This window comes from Pygocentrus nattereri, chromosome 22, assembly GCF_015220715.1.
Source record: "Pygocentrus nattereri isolate fPygNat1 chromosome 22, fPygNat1.pri, whole genome shotgun sequence".
NCBI lineage: Eukaryota > Metazoa > Chordata > Actinopteri > Characiformes > Serrasalmidae > Pygocentrus > Pygocentrus nattereri.
The window spans coordinates 33,916,160-33,928,884 of record NC_051232.1 but is presented as its reverse complement, the minus strand read 5'-3'; the positions used below and the strand labels follow the sequence as shown (position 1 = coordinate 33,928,884).

Here is a 12,725-nt window from a genome sequence, read left to right as displayed (position 1 = left end):
ACCTGACGGTGAATGGGGGGTCGCACCCCTCTGAGCCCTTCTGCCCCCTTTTCATTAGACAAGTGTCGTCTGGCGAAAAGGGGGCAGACGGGTGTAGAGCAGTATGACGTGAACTGTCCTTCTCCAGCAGTCAGACTGCAGAGCGCAGAGTTGAGAGGCCCCGACACACATGGTCCTGTCAATCAAACTGCACAATATGCACTATACTGCCAAAAGTATTCGGTCGTCTGGCTTCACACGCATATGAACTTGAGTGACATCCCATTCTTAATCCATAGGGTTTAATATGATGTCGGCCCACCCTTTGCTGCTAAAACAGCTTCAGCTCTTCTGGGAAGGCTTTCCACAAGGGTTAGGAGTGTTTATGGGAATTTCTGACCGTTCTTCCAGAAGCACATTTGTGAGGTCAGACACTGATGTTGGACGAGAAGGCCTGGCTCACAGTCTCCGCTCTAATTCATCCCAAAGGTGTTCTATGGGGTTGAGGTCAGGACTCTGTGCAGGCCAGTCAAGTTCTTCCACACCAAACTGGCTCATCCGTGTCTTTATGGACCTGCTTTGTGCACTGGTGCGCAGTCATGTTGGAACAGGAAGGGGCCGTCCCCAAACTGTTCCCACAAAGTTGGGAGCATGAAATTGTCCAGAATCTCTTGGTGCTGAAGCTTTAAGAGTTCCTTTCACTGGAACTAAGGGGCCGAGCCCAACTCCTGAGAAACACCCCACACCATGATCCCCCCTCCACCAAACTTTACACTCGGCACAATGCAGGCAGACAAGTACCGTCTCCTGGCAACCGCCAAACCCAGACTTGTCCATCGGATTTCCAGACGGAGAAGCGTGATTGGTCACTCCAGAGAACACGTCTCCACTGCTCTAGAGTCCAGTGGCGGCGCTTTACACCACTGCATTCCACGCTTTGCACTGCGCTTGGTGATGTAAGGCTTGGATGCAGCTGCTCGGCCATGGAAACCCATTCCATGAAGCTCTCTACGCTGTTCTTGAGCTGATCTGAAGGCCACATGAAGTTTGGAGGTCTGTAGTGATTGACTCTGCAGAAAGTCGGTGGCCTCTGCGCACTATGCCCCTCAGCATCCGCTGACCGCTCGGCCATTTTACGTGGCCGACCACTTCGTGGCTGAGTTGCTGTTGTTCCCAATCGCTTCCACTTTGTTATAATCCCACTGACAGTGGACTGTGGAATATTTAGTAGTGAGAAAATTTCCCGACTGGACTTGCTGCACAGGTGGCGTCCGATCATGGAACCAAGCTGGAATTCACTGAGCTCCTGAGAGCGACCCATTCTTTCACTAATGTCTGTAGAAGCAGTCTGCAGGCCGAGGGGCTCGGCTTTATACACCTGTGGCCATGGAAGTGACTGGAACACCTGAATTTGTGTGAAAACCTTTGGAAATACAGTGTACAGTCACGGATGGGTTAAATGCGGAGATGAAATTTCCCCATTGTGGGACTAATAAGTATGACTTAAATTACATCATACCATTACAGCATAACACATCGGTCAAACGTCACAACATACCACGGACAGCAGAGTCGAGAGGTCCTGACACACATGCACCCCGTCAATCAAACTGCAGAGCGCCCATCTATCTCCCCACAGTGGATACAGGACCAAATCTGGGTATTTACAAAATACCGTTCTGGTTCCGCACAGCTAGAAACATTTTATTGTTCTCCTTAATGACGTGCGATCTTTTCATACTTTCAATTTTTTACATTTTGTCACCCACACTTTTCAAGTGGAAATTTGCTCACACTTTTTTCTGCATGTTTTCTCCTTTTCTATTTTATTTTAGTGTCATTTTTTTGTTTCCTTTCTTATTTTACCCAGACTTTATTAATGACTTCATTTTATGTGTTCATTTTAATTTGACAGTTTAACCAGTTGAATTCATCCATCCATCCATTTTCTAAGCCGCTTCTCTCTCAGGGTCTCAATTCAAGTCCTAAAGTCCAAGAAACCTGAGCCTTGATTCAAGTCCTGAAGTCCAAGACAGTCGAGTCTCGATTCAAGTCCTGAAGTCCAAGAAACTTGAGCCTTGATTCAAGTCCTGAAGTCCAAGACAGTCGAGTCTCGATTCAAGTCCTGAAGTCCAAGAAACTTGAGCCTTGATTCAAGTCCTGAAGTCCAAGACAGTCGAGCCTCGATTCAAGTCCTGAAGTCCAAGACATCGGACTCCCTATATACTCATGATTCTACTTACAACCATTTTCTTTATTAAAGAACCCTTGACTTTTTAAGACTGCAAGCGAAACGGAGACGATGGAAAGTGGTTGTGTAAAGTTATTTGAGTTTTTTTACATAAACCCACACAAACGTGGCCTTCACCAGTAAATAAAGCATCATAAGTAGATAAAAATACAACAGAAATGTAGAATATGGGCCCTCCTTTTCTCTTCACCAGGCTGAACGGTTCAGTTTTTACAGTGACGCACTGCTACACTGGCAGCCCCTATACTGCCTTGTGCAAGAGATCCAATTATAGGCAAGCGTCCCCAAGTCTTACAGACATTATACCTCGTTTTCCTTGTCAGTGACTCAGTGATGCTTCTCGAGAAGATCAATGACATTGTCACTTAATTTATTTTGGCTCGCGGTGTCTGACTGCATGAGAATTCTCAATGTTCCAGGAACTGAAATACAATTCTTCACTAAAATTAAAATCACATGAGCACAACAGACACACACGCCCTTTTCTAAACATATTAAAAAAGATACGAGTCCTGCAGAAGATCTCAAGGGCCTCACAAGCTTGTTACGAAGCCGAAAATCAAACAGAAATATTTTACTGCAAGAGGTTCACGAGCCTCTGACTTATGAAAAATCACATCTATTTTGCTTAATCATTCTTTTGACACTGAAGACGGCCAGAGAAAGAGCAACAAAGGTTACTGCCAGTAAGTCAGAGGGTTATGTGAAAGGAAATTTTCTAAGCTGGCACATGTAGTTTTCTCCAAGCCCCGAAAGTATTCAGTCAGTCAAGACATGCCTGCTGAAATGTGCTTCCTTATTTGTGCCAGGGGTCGCAACCCAAATGCTGAGAAGAGCCATTTTGTTCTTTCAACCAAAATCAAACCACCTTGGGAGCCACGATATTTAATGTCCATTTCACCATCTTGGCTGTAAATCTGTCTCAGTGTGTGCTGATGTCCTAGTATAAGATAAAAAATATAATACAAACAAAAAAATCTCAGACTTACTCTGCTCTGCTTTAAGCTTTGGGTCAGCTACAGCTGCTTTTCTCACATCTCCAGCAGGAAACTTTTCCACAAAAGTAGATCAGTTTCTGTAAAATGTCCCTCAAAGTTTGATTTAATATGAGGTTGAAGTCGCTTCTCATTCGCCAGCTTCTTGTTCTAATGTTCCCGTTCCACCTTAAATGGTGCCTGAGGCTGCAGAATATAACTGCTGCATCATTTAAGGTGGAACAAGAGAATTAGATAATCTGGCGATTGAGAAGTGACACCATCTTCGTGACTTTTTCAGTTTCTGGTTGCAGATTAAACGTATCAGGAAACCAGCTGGTGTAACCTATAAACACTAATCAGTCCGTTCGTCTCTAAATTATCGATGTCCGTCTTAAATCTCTCTCTTTGCCGTTTCGTAGCTACTAGCTGGGCGAGATCATTATCTTTGTTGCTATGGTGACCAGCCATCTGCACTGATCTTCAGGATTAAAGGGTGAATCAGCAGTTCTACATTAACTCCAGCGTTTAAGACCATTTACTGTTAAACTGTGTTGAAGGATCAGCAGAGCTTTATTTTACTGTAGAGGAGGATTATTTTATTTTTAATTCTGCTGCAGGGCAGTACAAGAGGCTAAAGCTGCTAACAACCACAGCCCTGTGCAAAAGTCAGAAACCCTTCAATTATTTTATTCAATTCAATCTGCATGACAGCACTTTTGAATTGTAATGATAAATCAGCAACTTTATGTGTAGATGAAGACACTGTATGCATCTGATTAACATATAACTTGCCTAAAGGTATATCTGTTTTGATCAAGTCTTTGTTGGACGGTGAAGACACCCATGGGTGCTCTCACCCGACCACTCTCTCTCTCTCTCTACTCGACCTCTGCTGATTTCTTTCTTTAAGCTGTTGTTTTAGTTAAAGGTCTTGCATGTGAGATTATGTGTGCTTGTGTGAATGTGATGACCGGTTAAGACGATTTTGCTCGGTTTTAATCAACTCTTTTAATTATGTTTCAATTACTATACACTGTATTTCCAAATGTTTTCACTCACCCATCCAAATTATTGAATTCAGGTGTTCCAGTCACTTCCATGGCCACAGGTGTATAAAGCCGAGCCCCTAGGCCTGCAGACTGCTTCTACAGACATTAGTGAAAGAATGGGTCGCTCTCAGGAGCTCAGTGAATTCCAGCGTGGTGCCGTGATTGGATGCATAGAGAGCTTCATGGAATGGGTTTCCATGGCCGAGCAGCTGCATCCAAGCCTTACATCACCAAGCGCAATGCAAAGCGTGGAATGCAGTGGTGTAAAACGCCGCCACTGGACTCTAGAGCAGTGGAGACGTGTTCTCTGGAGTGACCAATCACGCTTCTCCATCTGGAAATCCGATGGACGAGTCTGGATTTGGCGGTTGCCAGGAGACGGTACTTGTCTGACTGCATTGTGCCAAGTGTAAAGTTTGGTGGAGGGGGGATCATGGTGTGGGGTTGTTTCTCAGGAGTTGGGCTCGGCCCCTTAGTTCCAGTGAAAGGAACTCTTAAAGCTTCAGCACCAAGAGATTTTGGACAATTGCATGCTCCCAACTTTGTGGGAACAGTTTGGGGACGGCCCCTTCCTGTTCCAACATGACTGAGCACCAGTGCACAAAGCAGGTCCATAAAGACATGGATGAGCCAGTTTGGTGTGGAAGAACTTGACTGTCCTGAGCGATGGACACTCAGCAAATCACTAAGGACCGGCCGTCACGTTCAGTCCACTTTAGAGACTCGTGTGAAACAGCGTTAGGAAGTGTCCAGCTGCTGAAGCTGCTGCAGTGGGTTTGGAAAGTAGTGATGAAGATAGCGGAGCGTTTAGATATTAAACACATGAGGATCTTGTTACATGAAGAGCCTTTAACGGGGAGCAAAGAAGAAGACATGAACAAATTGAGAGAGCGATAAAGGGGTTACGTAAACATGAATAAGTTGAGCTCACCAGGGAAGTGCTCTCCACTCTCCGCCTCTATGATGACATCATAGCCCACATGCCTCTTCCACAGCTTACTGATCACCTGGAGGCTCCTCCCTCTTTCTGCACTCCCGCTGGGTGGAGTTTCACCCCTGCACACCTCCGCCAGCCGCTCCACCTCTAAACACCTGCAAGCCATGAGTATCTCCTCCACATCTAAACTTTCAGCGCAGGTCACGTCCATTTCTCCATAGTAAGCAAAGTTCAGCACAGCCTTTAGTCCTACTGGAGATACAGAACATTCTGATTCTTCAACACCACATAAATTCACCTGTGTTACCGCCATCTGTCCCAAAGGCAGCCACGCCTCTGCCTTCCGACTGACAGCGGCAAGCACCAATCGGTGAGCCTTGATTGAACAACTAGGAAGTTGTAAGCTGCAGTCCAGCAGTAGCTCCTCCTCTTTTAAGCCACGTAAAGAAGTGAAGAGGGAGTCACAGTGGGAGGGGAGGAGAAAGGGGCGGAGCTCATGGTCGTGGCAGCTGTCTAAAGGTGGAACAAACCCAGTTGGAGTGTATGCTTTACTCTGAGGAGCACTGCTAAAGCCTGAGGGAGATCTGGCTTTACCATCTTTGATTTCTCTTTGGACAGGACGAGATGAAGAGACAGAGCCGTTTGTCTCCATCCTCTCTTTCTGCGTCCCACCTGCACCATGTCCTCCATCTCTTCTTTCATTGGTAGGGGTGGTGGACTGAAACAGCGCCACCTGCTGACGGAGGGATAACTGTTTCCCTTGCTGCTTCTCGCGGGTCTGTCGCCGAGACATTGCTCTGAGGAGAAGACAAAACAATTTAACTTAACACAGACACTGAATTTTCAACACTGAAGCAGTGAGTTGATTTAAATGTGTACAGCTGTGTGCAAAAGATAGAACACTCCCTGTTACACAACATGTTTTGTACACTGTTAGAAATGAAGGTTCTGTGCAGGTACATTAATAATAATAATAATAATAATAATAATGAATTTTATTTGTAACACACTTTACATTTTAAGCACACCTCAAAGTGCTAAACAGTAGAAGCATTTCAATTAAATCAAAGAACTGCTACAAAAACATACAAAAACAAGACTCCATAGGAAGATCACGGGTTGCAAGTTCTGCTGAAGAGAAAGGTTTTAACTCTCACTCGACTGTGGTGCCCTCAGATGGTCAGGGAGAGCATTCCATAAGTGAGGAGCAGCAGAACAGAAGGCCCGGAACCCCATGGTGTGGAGTTTAGTTCTGGGGGGGGTGTTCATAGAACGAAGGGATCGTGATGAACTCAGTGGGGTGAGGAGTTCTTTCAGATATCTAGGGGCACTGCTGTAAATGCACTGGTGGGTGAGGAGGGAAACCTTGTATTGGATCCTGGTAGAGATAGGAAGCCAGTGAAGAGAACAGAGGACGGGTGTGATGTGTCCATATTTACACACTCTCATCAGGATCCTAGCAGCGCTGTGTTGTAGCCTCTGGAGACTCTTGCCAGGAATCCCAATGAGAAGTGCACTGCAGTAGTCTGGAGGAGATGAAAGCATGAACCAGTTTTTCAGCATCAGATACAGTCAGAGTGGGGCGAAGTTTGGCGATGCTTCTGAGGTGGTGACAGGAGATCTTGCAGAGGTGTTTTATATGGGCCTCGAAAGTGAGCTGAGGGTTAAACCTCACACCAAGATTGGAGACTGATGAAGAGAGTGGAATGTTGTGGCCGGAGAATGTAATACTGGTTATGGAGGTTGACTGAGTCTGATGTGGGGTGCCAATCATGATTGCCTCTGTTTTGACACTGTTCAACTGGAGGAAGTTGTGTTCCATCTACACCTGAATATCTTCTAGACAGGCAGCAAGTTGTGATGATGGCATTGATGGACTGACCCCTGGGGGACTCCACATTATTTGTTCATTAATTAATTAGATTGAGTGACCCTTATTAGTCCCACAACGGGGAAATTTCACCTCCGCATTTAACCCATCCGTGAAGTGAAACACCACATACACACTAGTGAACACACACACACACTAGGGGGCAGTGAGCACACTTGCCCGGAGCGGTGGGCAGCCCAATCTGCAGCGTCCGGGGAGCAGTGCAGTTGGGGGTTAGGTGTCTTGCTCAAGGACACCTCAGTCATGCGCTGTCGGCTCTGGGGATCGAACCGGCGACCTTCCGGTCACGAGGCTGGTTCCCTAACCTCCATCCCATGACTGCCCCATCAAGATACAAACAGCGTAAATATTTCCTCAAATGTACTACAGTGGGATCTAAGGTCTGACTGTGAACCTTAAATCAGGTTCTCCAGGTGAAAAGTTGGTATTTGTTCCTTTTCATAACCAAATGTTTTAAAACAGAACAGTAGAATAAAAGCCTGGAGGCGAGGCGAGGCGGGGTGTGTGGAGTCAGTCCAGCTTAGAACACATCATTTCAGTGGATTATGGTTCAGTTATGATCCCTGACTAAAGGGACTGACTAAAGATGGAGCCTTGAGGGAACCTCCCCAGAGACAAGGGGGGCACTGACCCAGTGATAGATTACACAAAATAAAACCTTATTACATTAACTTACATTAGAAGTTGAGAGCGATTTGTCCTTCTCCTGTAAAGCCACCATTTCAGAGACACAAGGTTTTGTACCTTCAGTGTCCATTTATACACTCCCCAGCCACTTTATTAGGTACACCTGTTCAATTGCTTGTTAACACAAATAGCTAATCAGCCAATCACAATACTGGGATTTTCACGCAAAACCATCTCTAGGGTTTTCAGAGAACGGTCCGAAAAAGAGGAAATATCCAGTGAGCGGTCAGTTGTGTGGATAAAAATGCCTTGTTGATGTGAGAGGTCAGAGGAGAATGGGCAGACTGGTTCCAGATGATAGAAAGACAGCAGGAACTCAAATAACCAACCAGAATCTCTGAGGAACGTTTCCAACACCTTGTTGAAAGTGTGGCACGAAGAAATAAGACAGTTCTGAAGGTGAAAGGGGGTCCAGCCTTTTACTAGAAAGGTGTACCTAATAAAGTGGCTGGTGAGTGCAGTTTTTAAGAGCGGTAAACAAAATCATGCAGGAGACTGCATGTAATACAACTCTTGCTTAATGAGATCTGCACTTAAAGATGCACTTCAGCAGCAAATACATGACGTCATTAGAGTTTTCAGTGGACCTGAGCGTGAGGCTTATATACAGGGTAGCGTAAAGTGGACGGTGTCTTCAAAGAAAGACTTCACAGATGTTATAAGAGATAAAAAATGTGATCATCATAATAAAATGAGAGATTTCCCCCCCTTGATTCTCACAGAACAGCTTATTTCAGCGTACATGAGCTAATGGGATAGCATGGATCTAACAGAATGTAAAATAAAGGACGGACGATTCCAGTCGACTTATGGAAGCTTGAGTTTTGTTTATGTCGTAAAAGTGAAGCTAAATTTCTATGTTCTTCCATAGAAATGATTCATGCAGCAACCTTCCAATGCTTTTTAAAAGCAGCCCTGCACTGTTTGACTAGCCAAGGTGTCACAACCCAAAGGTAGAGAAAAGCCTTTTTGCCCTTCCCACAAATATCAATCCACTTTGGGAGCCACACCATTTTATATCTATTTTACCATCTTCTAAATGTGTCTCAGTATGTGCTGATGTGCTAATATAGACCAAAAAATATATAAACAAAAACTCTTACTTTGCTCTGCTTTAATCTTCAGCTCAGCTACAGCTGCTTTTCTCACATCTCCAGCAGGAAACGTTTCCTCAGGAGTAGATCGGTTTCTGTGAAATGTCTCTCAGCATTCGACTTTTTCGACAGCGTTCGAGGCTGAAGTCGCTTCTCATTCACCAGCTTTTTGTTCTAATGTTCCCGTTCCACCTTAAATGGTGCCTGAGGTGCCACAATGTAAATGCTGCACTGTTTAAGGTGGAATGAGAGAGTTTGAACGAGAGCCTGGCGAATGAGAAACTGACCTCAGCTTCGCGACTTTCTAGTGAGATTAAACATATCAGGAAACCAGCTGGACTGATTATAAGCACTAATCAGTCCTTTCGTCTCCAAATTATCGATGTTCGTCTTAAATCTCTCTCTTTGCCGTTTCATAGCTACTAGCCCCGGCGAGACTGTTGTCTGTGTTGCTATGGTGACCAGCCGTCTGCGCTGATCTTCAGGGTTAAAGGGTGAATCAGCAGTTCTACATTAACTCCAGCGTTTAAGACCATTTACTGTTAAACTGTGTTGAAGGATCAGCAGAGCTTTATTTTACTGTAGAGGAGGATTATTTTATTATTACCTACTGATCTGATTCAGCTGTGGAGCCACAAGGGGGCAGTAGAAGAGCTGCATGTTGCCGACCCCTGAGCTAGTCTAGTTATGAAAGTCACCAAACCAGCCTGTTAGCTACTGACTAAAAGAATATAGAGAATATAGAGACGAGTAAACTGGACTAAGAGAGTTTGCAACAGCAGCTAATGATGTTCATTTGGTTTGAGGGATGTGGGAAGTGGGGGTGCTGAGGGGGCTGCAGCATTCCTGATTTCAGGATTGTAAATGTTAAAAATAATAATAACAATGAAAGCATTCCGAATCGTTTAATAATCGGAGTATAGTATAGATCCTATCTGCTTGTTATAAAGCGTATTTTATTATAGTGAGCCGAAAACTGTTGGTCGCTTTGCGGCCGTGTCCTCAAACACGTCCACAAGCAGCCTACTGTTGCTTTTTTACTTAAAATATTACTTGGTCATTCTCCATTTGGAGGGGAAACCATGTCACAGAGGTTTCAGGGCTTAAAAGATGCTTAAAACATCACATACGGCTTCAAAAGTCTGTATGTACATTTACACAGTTGAGCAGTTTCGGTTTCTGGTGTTATCAGGACTCTAATTTTACATTGTAACCCAGTATTTTCAGCTCTATTAAACTGCCTCTTTGGGTCGAGGCTCATCAGAGAGGAAGCAGCTCAAGACCTGAGGAGGCGAGTCACACTCGCTCACTATATTTCATTCATTTATGAGTGATTTAGTTTATCGGGCAGCTCTTATCTTCTATGCGTCACCGGTGTTATGAGCTTTAACGGCTGGGTGATAAAAATTTTGTCAAAATAATGACAGAAATATGATTTTATCACTGATTTTAAATACACAAGGTGACCTGATCAGCCAGCGAGTCGGCCAGTTTACAGAGTCCTCAGTTTTAATCAGCCCGCCACTGGAGTCGCCCGTCACTGGAGTCACCCGCCCCCGGAGTCGCCCCATATTCATACGACACCACTGACTGTAACAGATGTTTGGAGTGAAGCTCTACCTTCTGCATGTATGATAACGGGAGATGTTAATGGACAAATTGAGGTTATTTAGCTTTGGGATGAAAGAAAATGATTTTGGTACCACATCACATATCAACAGTCTGATTGGTCGGCGCTCAGCTCATTTGCATAAAGTTCGTCCAAACGGAGATAGCAGTGGTCTGATGCGTAAGTTAGATGCTTATATTTTCACCTCTGGCATCAACAAAGCACCAAAAGTTTGGACACATCTCATTAATTGTTTTTGCTTTAATTGTTTATTTTCTACATTGCTTAATATTTATAATATTCATAGATTAATATTGAAGACATCAAAGCTTTGATGGAACACTTATAGAATTATTCCATAAACAGAAAAAAACAAACAAACGGTTAGACAAACCAGAATATGCTTTATACTTTAGATAATTCAAAGTACCCAAAGGAGTTTGCTTTGATGGCAGCTTTGCACACTCTTGGCATTCTCTCAATTAGCTTAATGAGATGATCACCTGGTATGGTTTTAATTTAACAGGTGTGCCTTGTCAAGACTTGATTTGTGGCATTGCTTGCCTTCTTAATGTGCATGTAGGGTTGGTACACTGGTCGATAGGTGCGTATAGAGCTGTGTTCCTTCACAGTTTAATCTACAATGTAGAAAGAAAGAAAGACAGAAAGACAGACAGACAGACAGACAGACAGACAGACAGACAGAAAGAAAGAAAGAAAGAAAGAAAGAAAGAAAGAAAGAAAGAAAGAACGAACATTGAATGAGAAGATGTCCAAACATTTGAGCGTCACTGTGAATAAAACAAAAAAGGGGGCCAAATCACTGTGCATGATGTCATCGGTCACGTCACATAAACACTGCTTATATTTTCAGCGCCGCCAACTTCAAAAACCTCCCCGCTTCCCTGGCGTCCACTACGGAAAACAACCCTTACAGAAAGGCCACATGTCAATAAACAGCTGTGTGATCACAGCTGAAAACATGTTCGAAAGGCAACATGCTCACATGTAGCTACTTGTGAACGTGCGGTTCCGTACGTGAAGTGTGTGAAATACGTGTTTCCATAGGGGAAAAAGACCTGTGGTCAGACAAATGGGATCAAATGCAGACTTTGCTGTTCTGTTTACTAAAATAACTGCATGCATTTTTGTATTAAGACCCTTATGCAGGCTTTTAAATCATTACTCCGTCTAACAGATATGGAGGAGAGCTGACGCTGGAGATCATCTTCAACAAAGGAGACAAAATTTTGAGGCCTTAAAATTTGTGTGGATGATGCCAAAGTTGTTCCGTCATGCTGTGTGTACATTTGGGCCTTTTCAGAAAATTGCTGGGACTAATCAGCAGGACTGCGTGACCTGGGCATGCACTGCACTGCAGCAAAGGTGACCCCAGGGAGACCAGAAGGCTGCAGTGCTTGATAGTGCAAGGCTTTTTAGGGCAAGGCTAGTATTACCATGTAACAAATTAGGGCTGGGCGATATGGCAATATATACTGCTATTGTGATAAATTATGTCACAATATGCTTTTCTGATCATATCATGTACATCATCAGTACTTCCAAAACACTGATCATCTGCATATTTTATTAAAAAGAGAACAGAATTAGCCCCATTTAACTGTGTTAAGTGCAAAACACTGAATAAAAACCAGTGTTCACAGTTTTGAATAGCATTTTTTCATATGTAGCACTACTGGCTCTTTTTTCTCTCATCAGATGTCTGAAGAATTGAATCGTGTGGCATATCATGTATCATGAAAGTATCGTGATGTTATATATCTGCCATATCGACCACCTCTACAACTAGTATCTGTGCAGAATTTGCATACAACCATCCAGCATTTCAAACTTACCACCGGTCAGTCAGAACCTAATCTTAGTCCGAAGAAAACACTTCAGCAGCCTTCAAAAGCAAAAGCATAGCAGGCCTGCTTACCTTTGGTTCGTCGCTCCACAGCGCTAGATGACCTGTCACACGTTTTCTTTTTACACAGGACAGAGCGAGTGCACTAATAATAGACATGGCACTCACGAGGTGTATCTTTCCATCTCACAGCAGTGACCCTGCCAGACAATGACCACGGTGTCTCACAGGGAATGGGCAGACTCAGGGATCCTGGGCGTCCTGGGCAAAAGACAGGAATGGATGTACATTTTAAATAAGCGCAACTACTGAAATCATTGGGCCTTGTGCACCATATCTTCCTAAGTTTCTTCTTAAATGTGTTTTTGAGAAAAGTCCTCAGAA

General features: G+C 44.0%; 1 protein-coding gene across 1 annotated transcript in view; it reads right to left on the bottom strand.

The window, feature by feature from the left end:
- LOC108443824 (kelch-like protein 33) overlaps positions 1-12,467 on the bottom strand; it is a 35,683-nt gene extending 23,216 nt beyond the window's left edge. The window contains exons 1-2 of the mRNA XM_017724685.2: positions 12,414-12,467; positions 5,188-5,990 (exon numbers count right to left, since the gene is read on the bottom strand). Coding sequence (XP_017580174.2) covers positions 5,188-5,986 — 799 coding nt within the window. The 5' untranslated portion in view covers positions 5,987-5,990; positions 12,414-12,467. The remainder of the gene's footprint in view (positions 1-5,187; positions 5,991-12,413) is intronic.
- Positions 12,468-12,725: the final 258 nt, after the last annotated feature.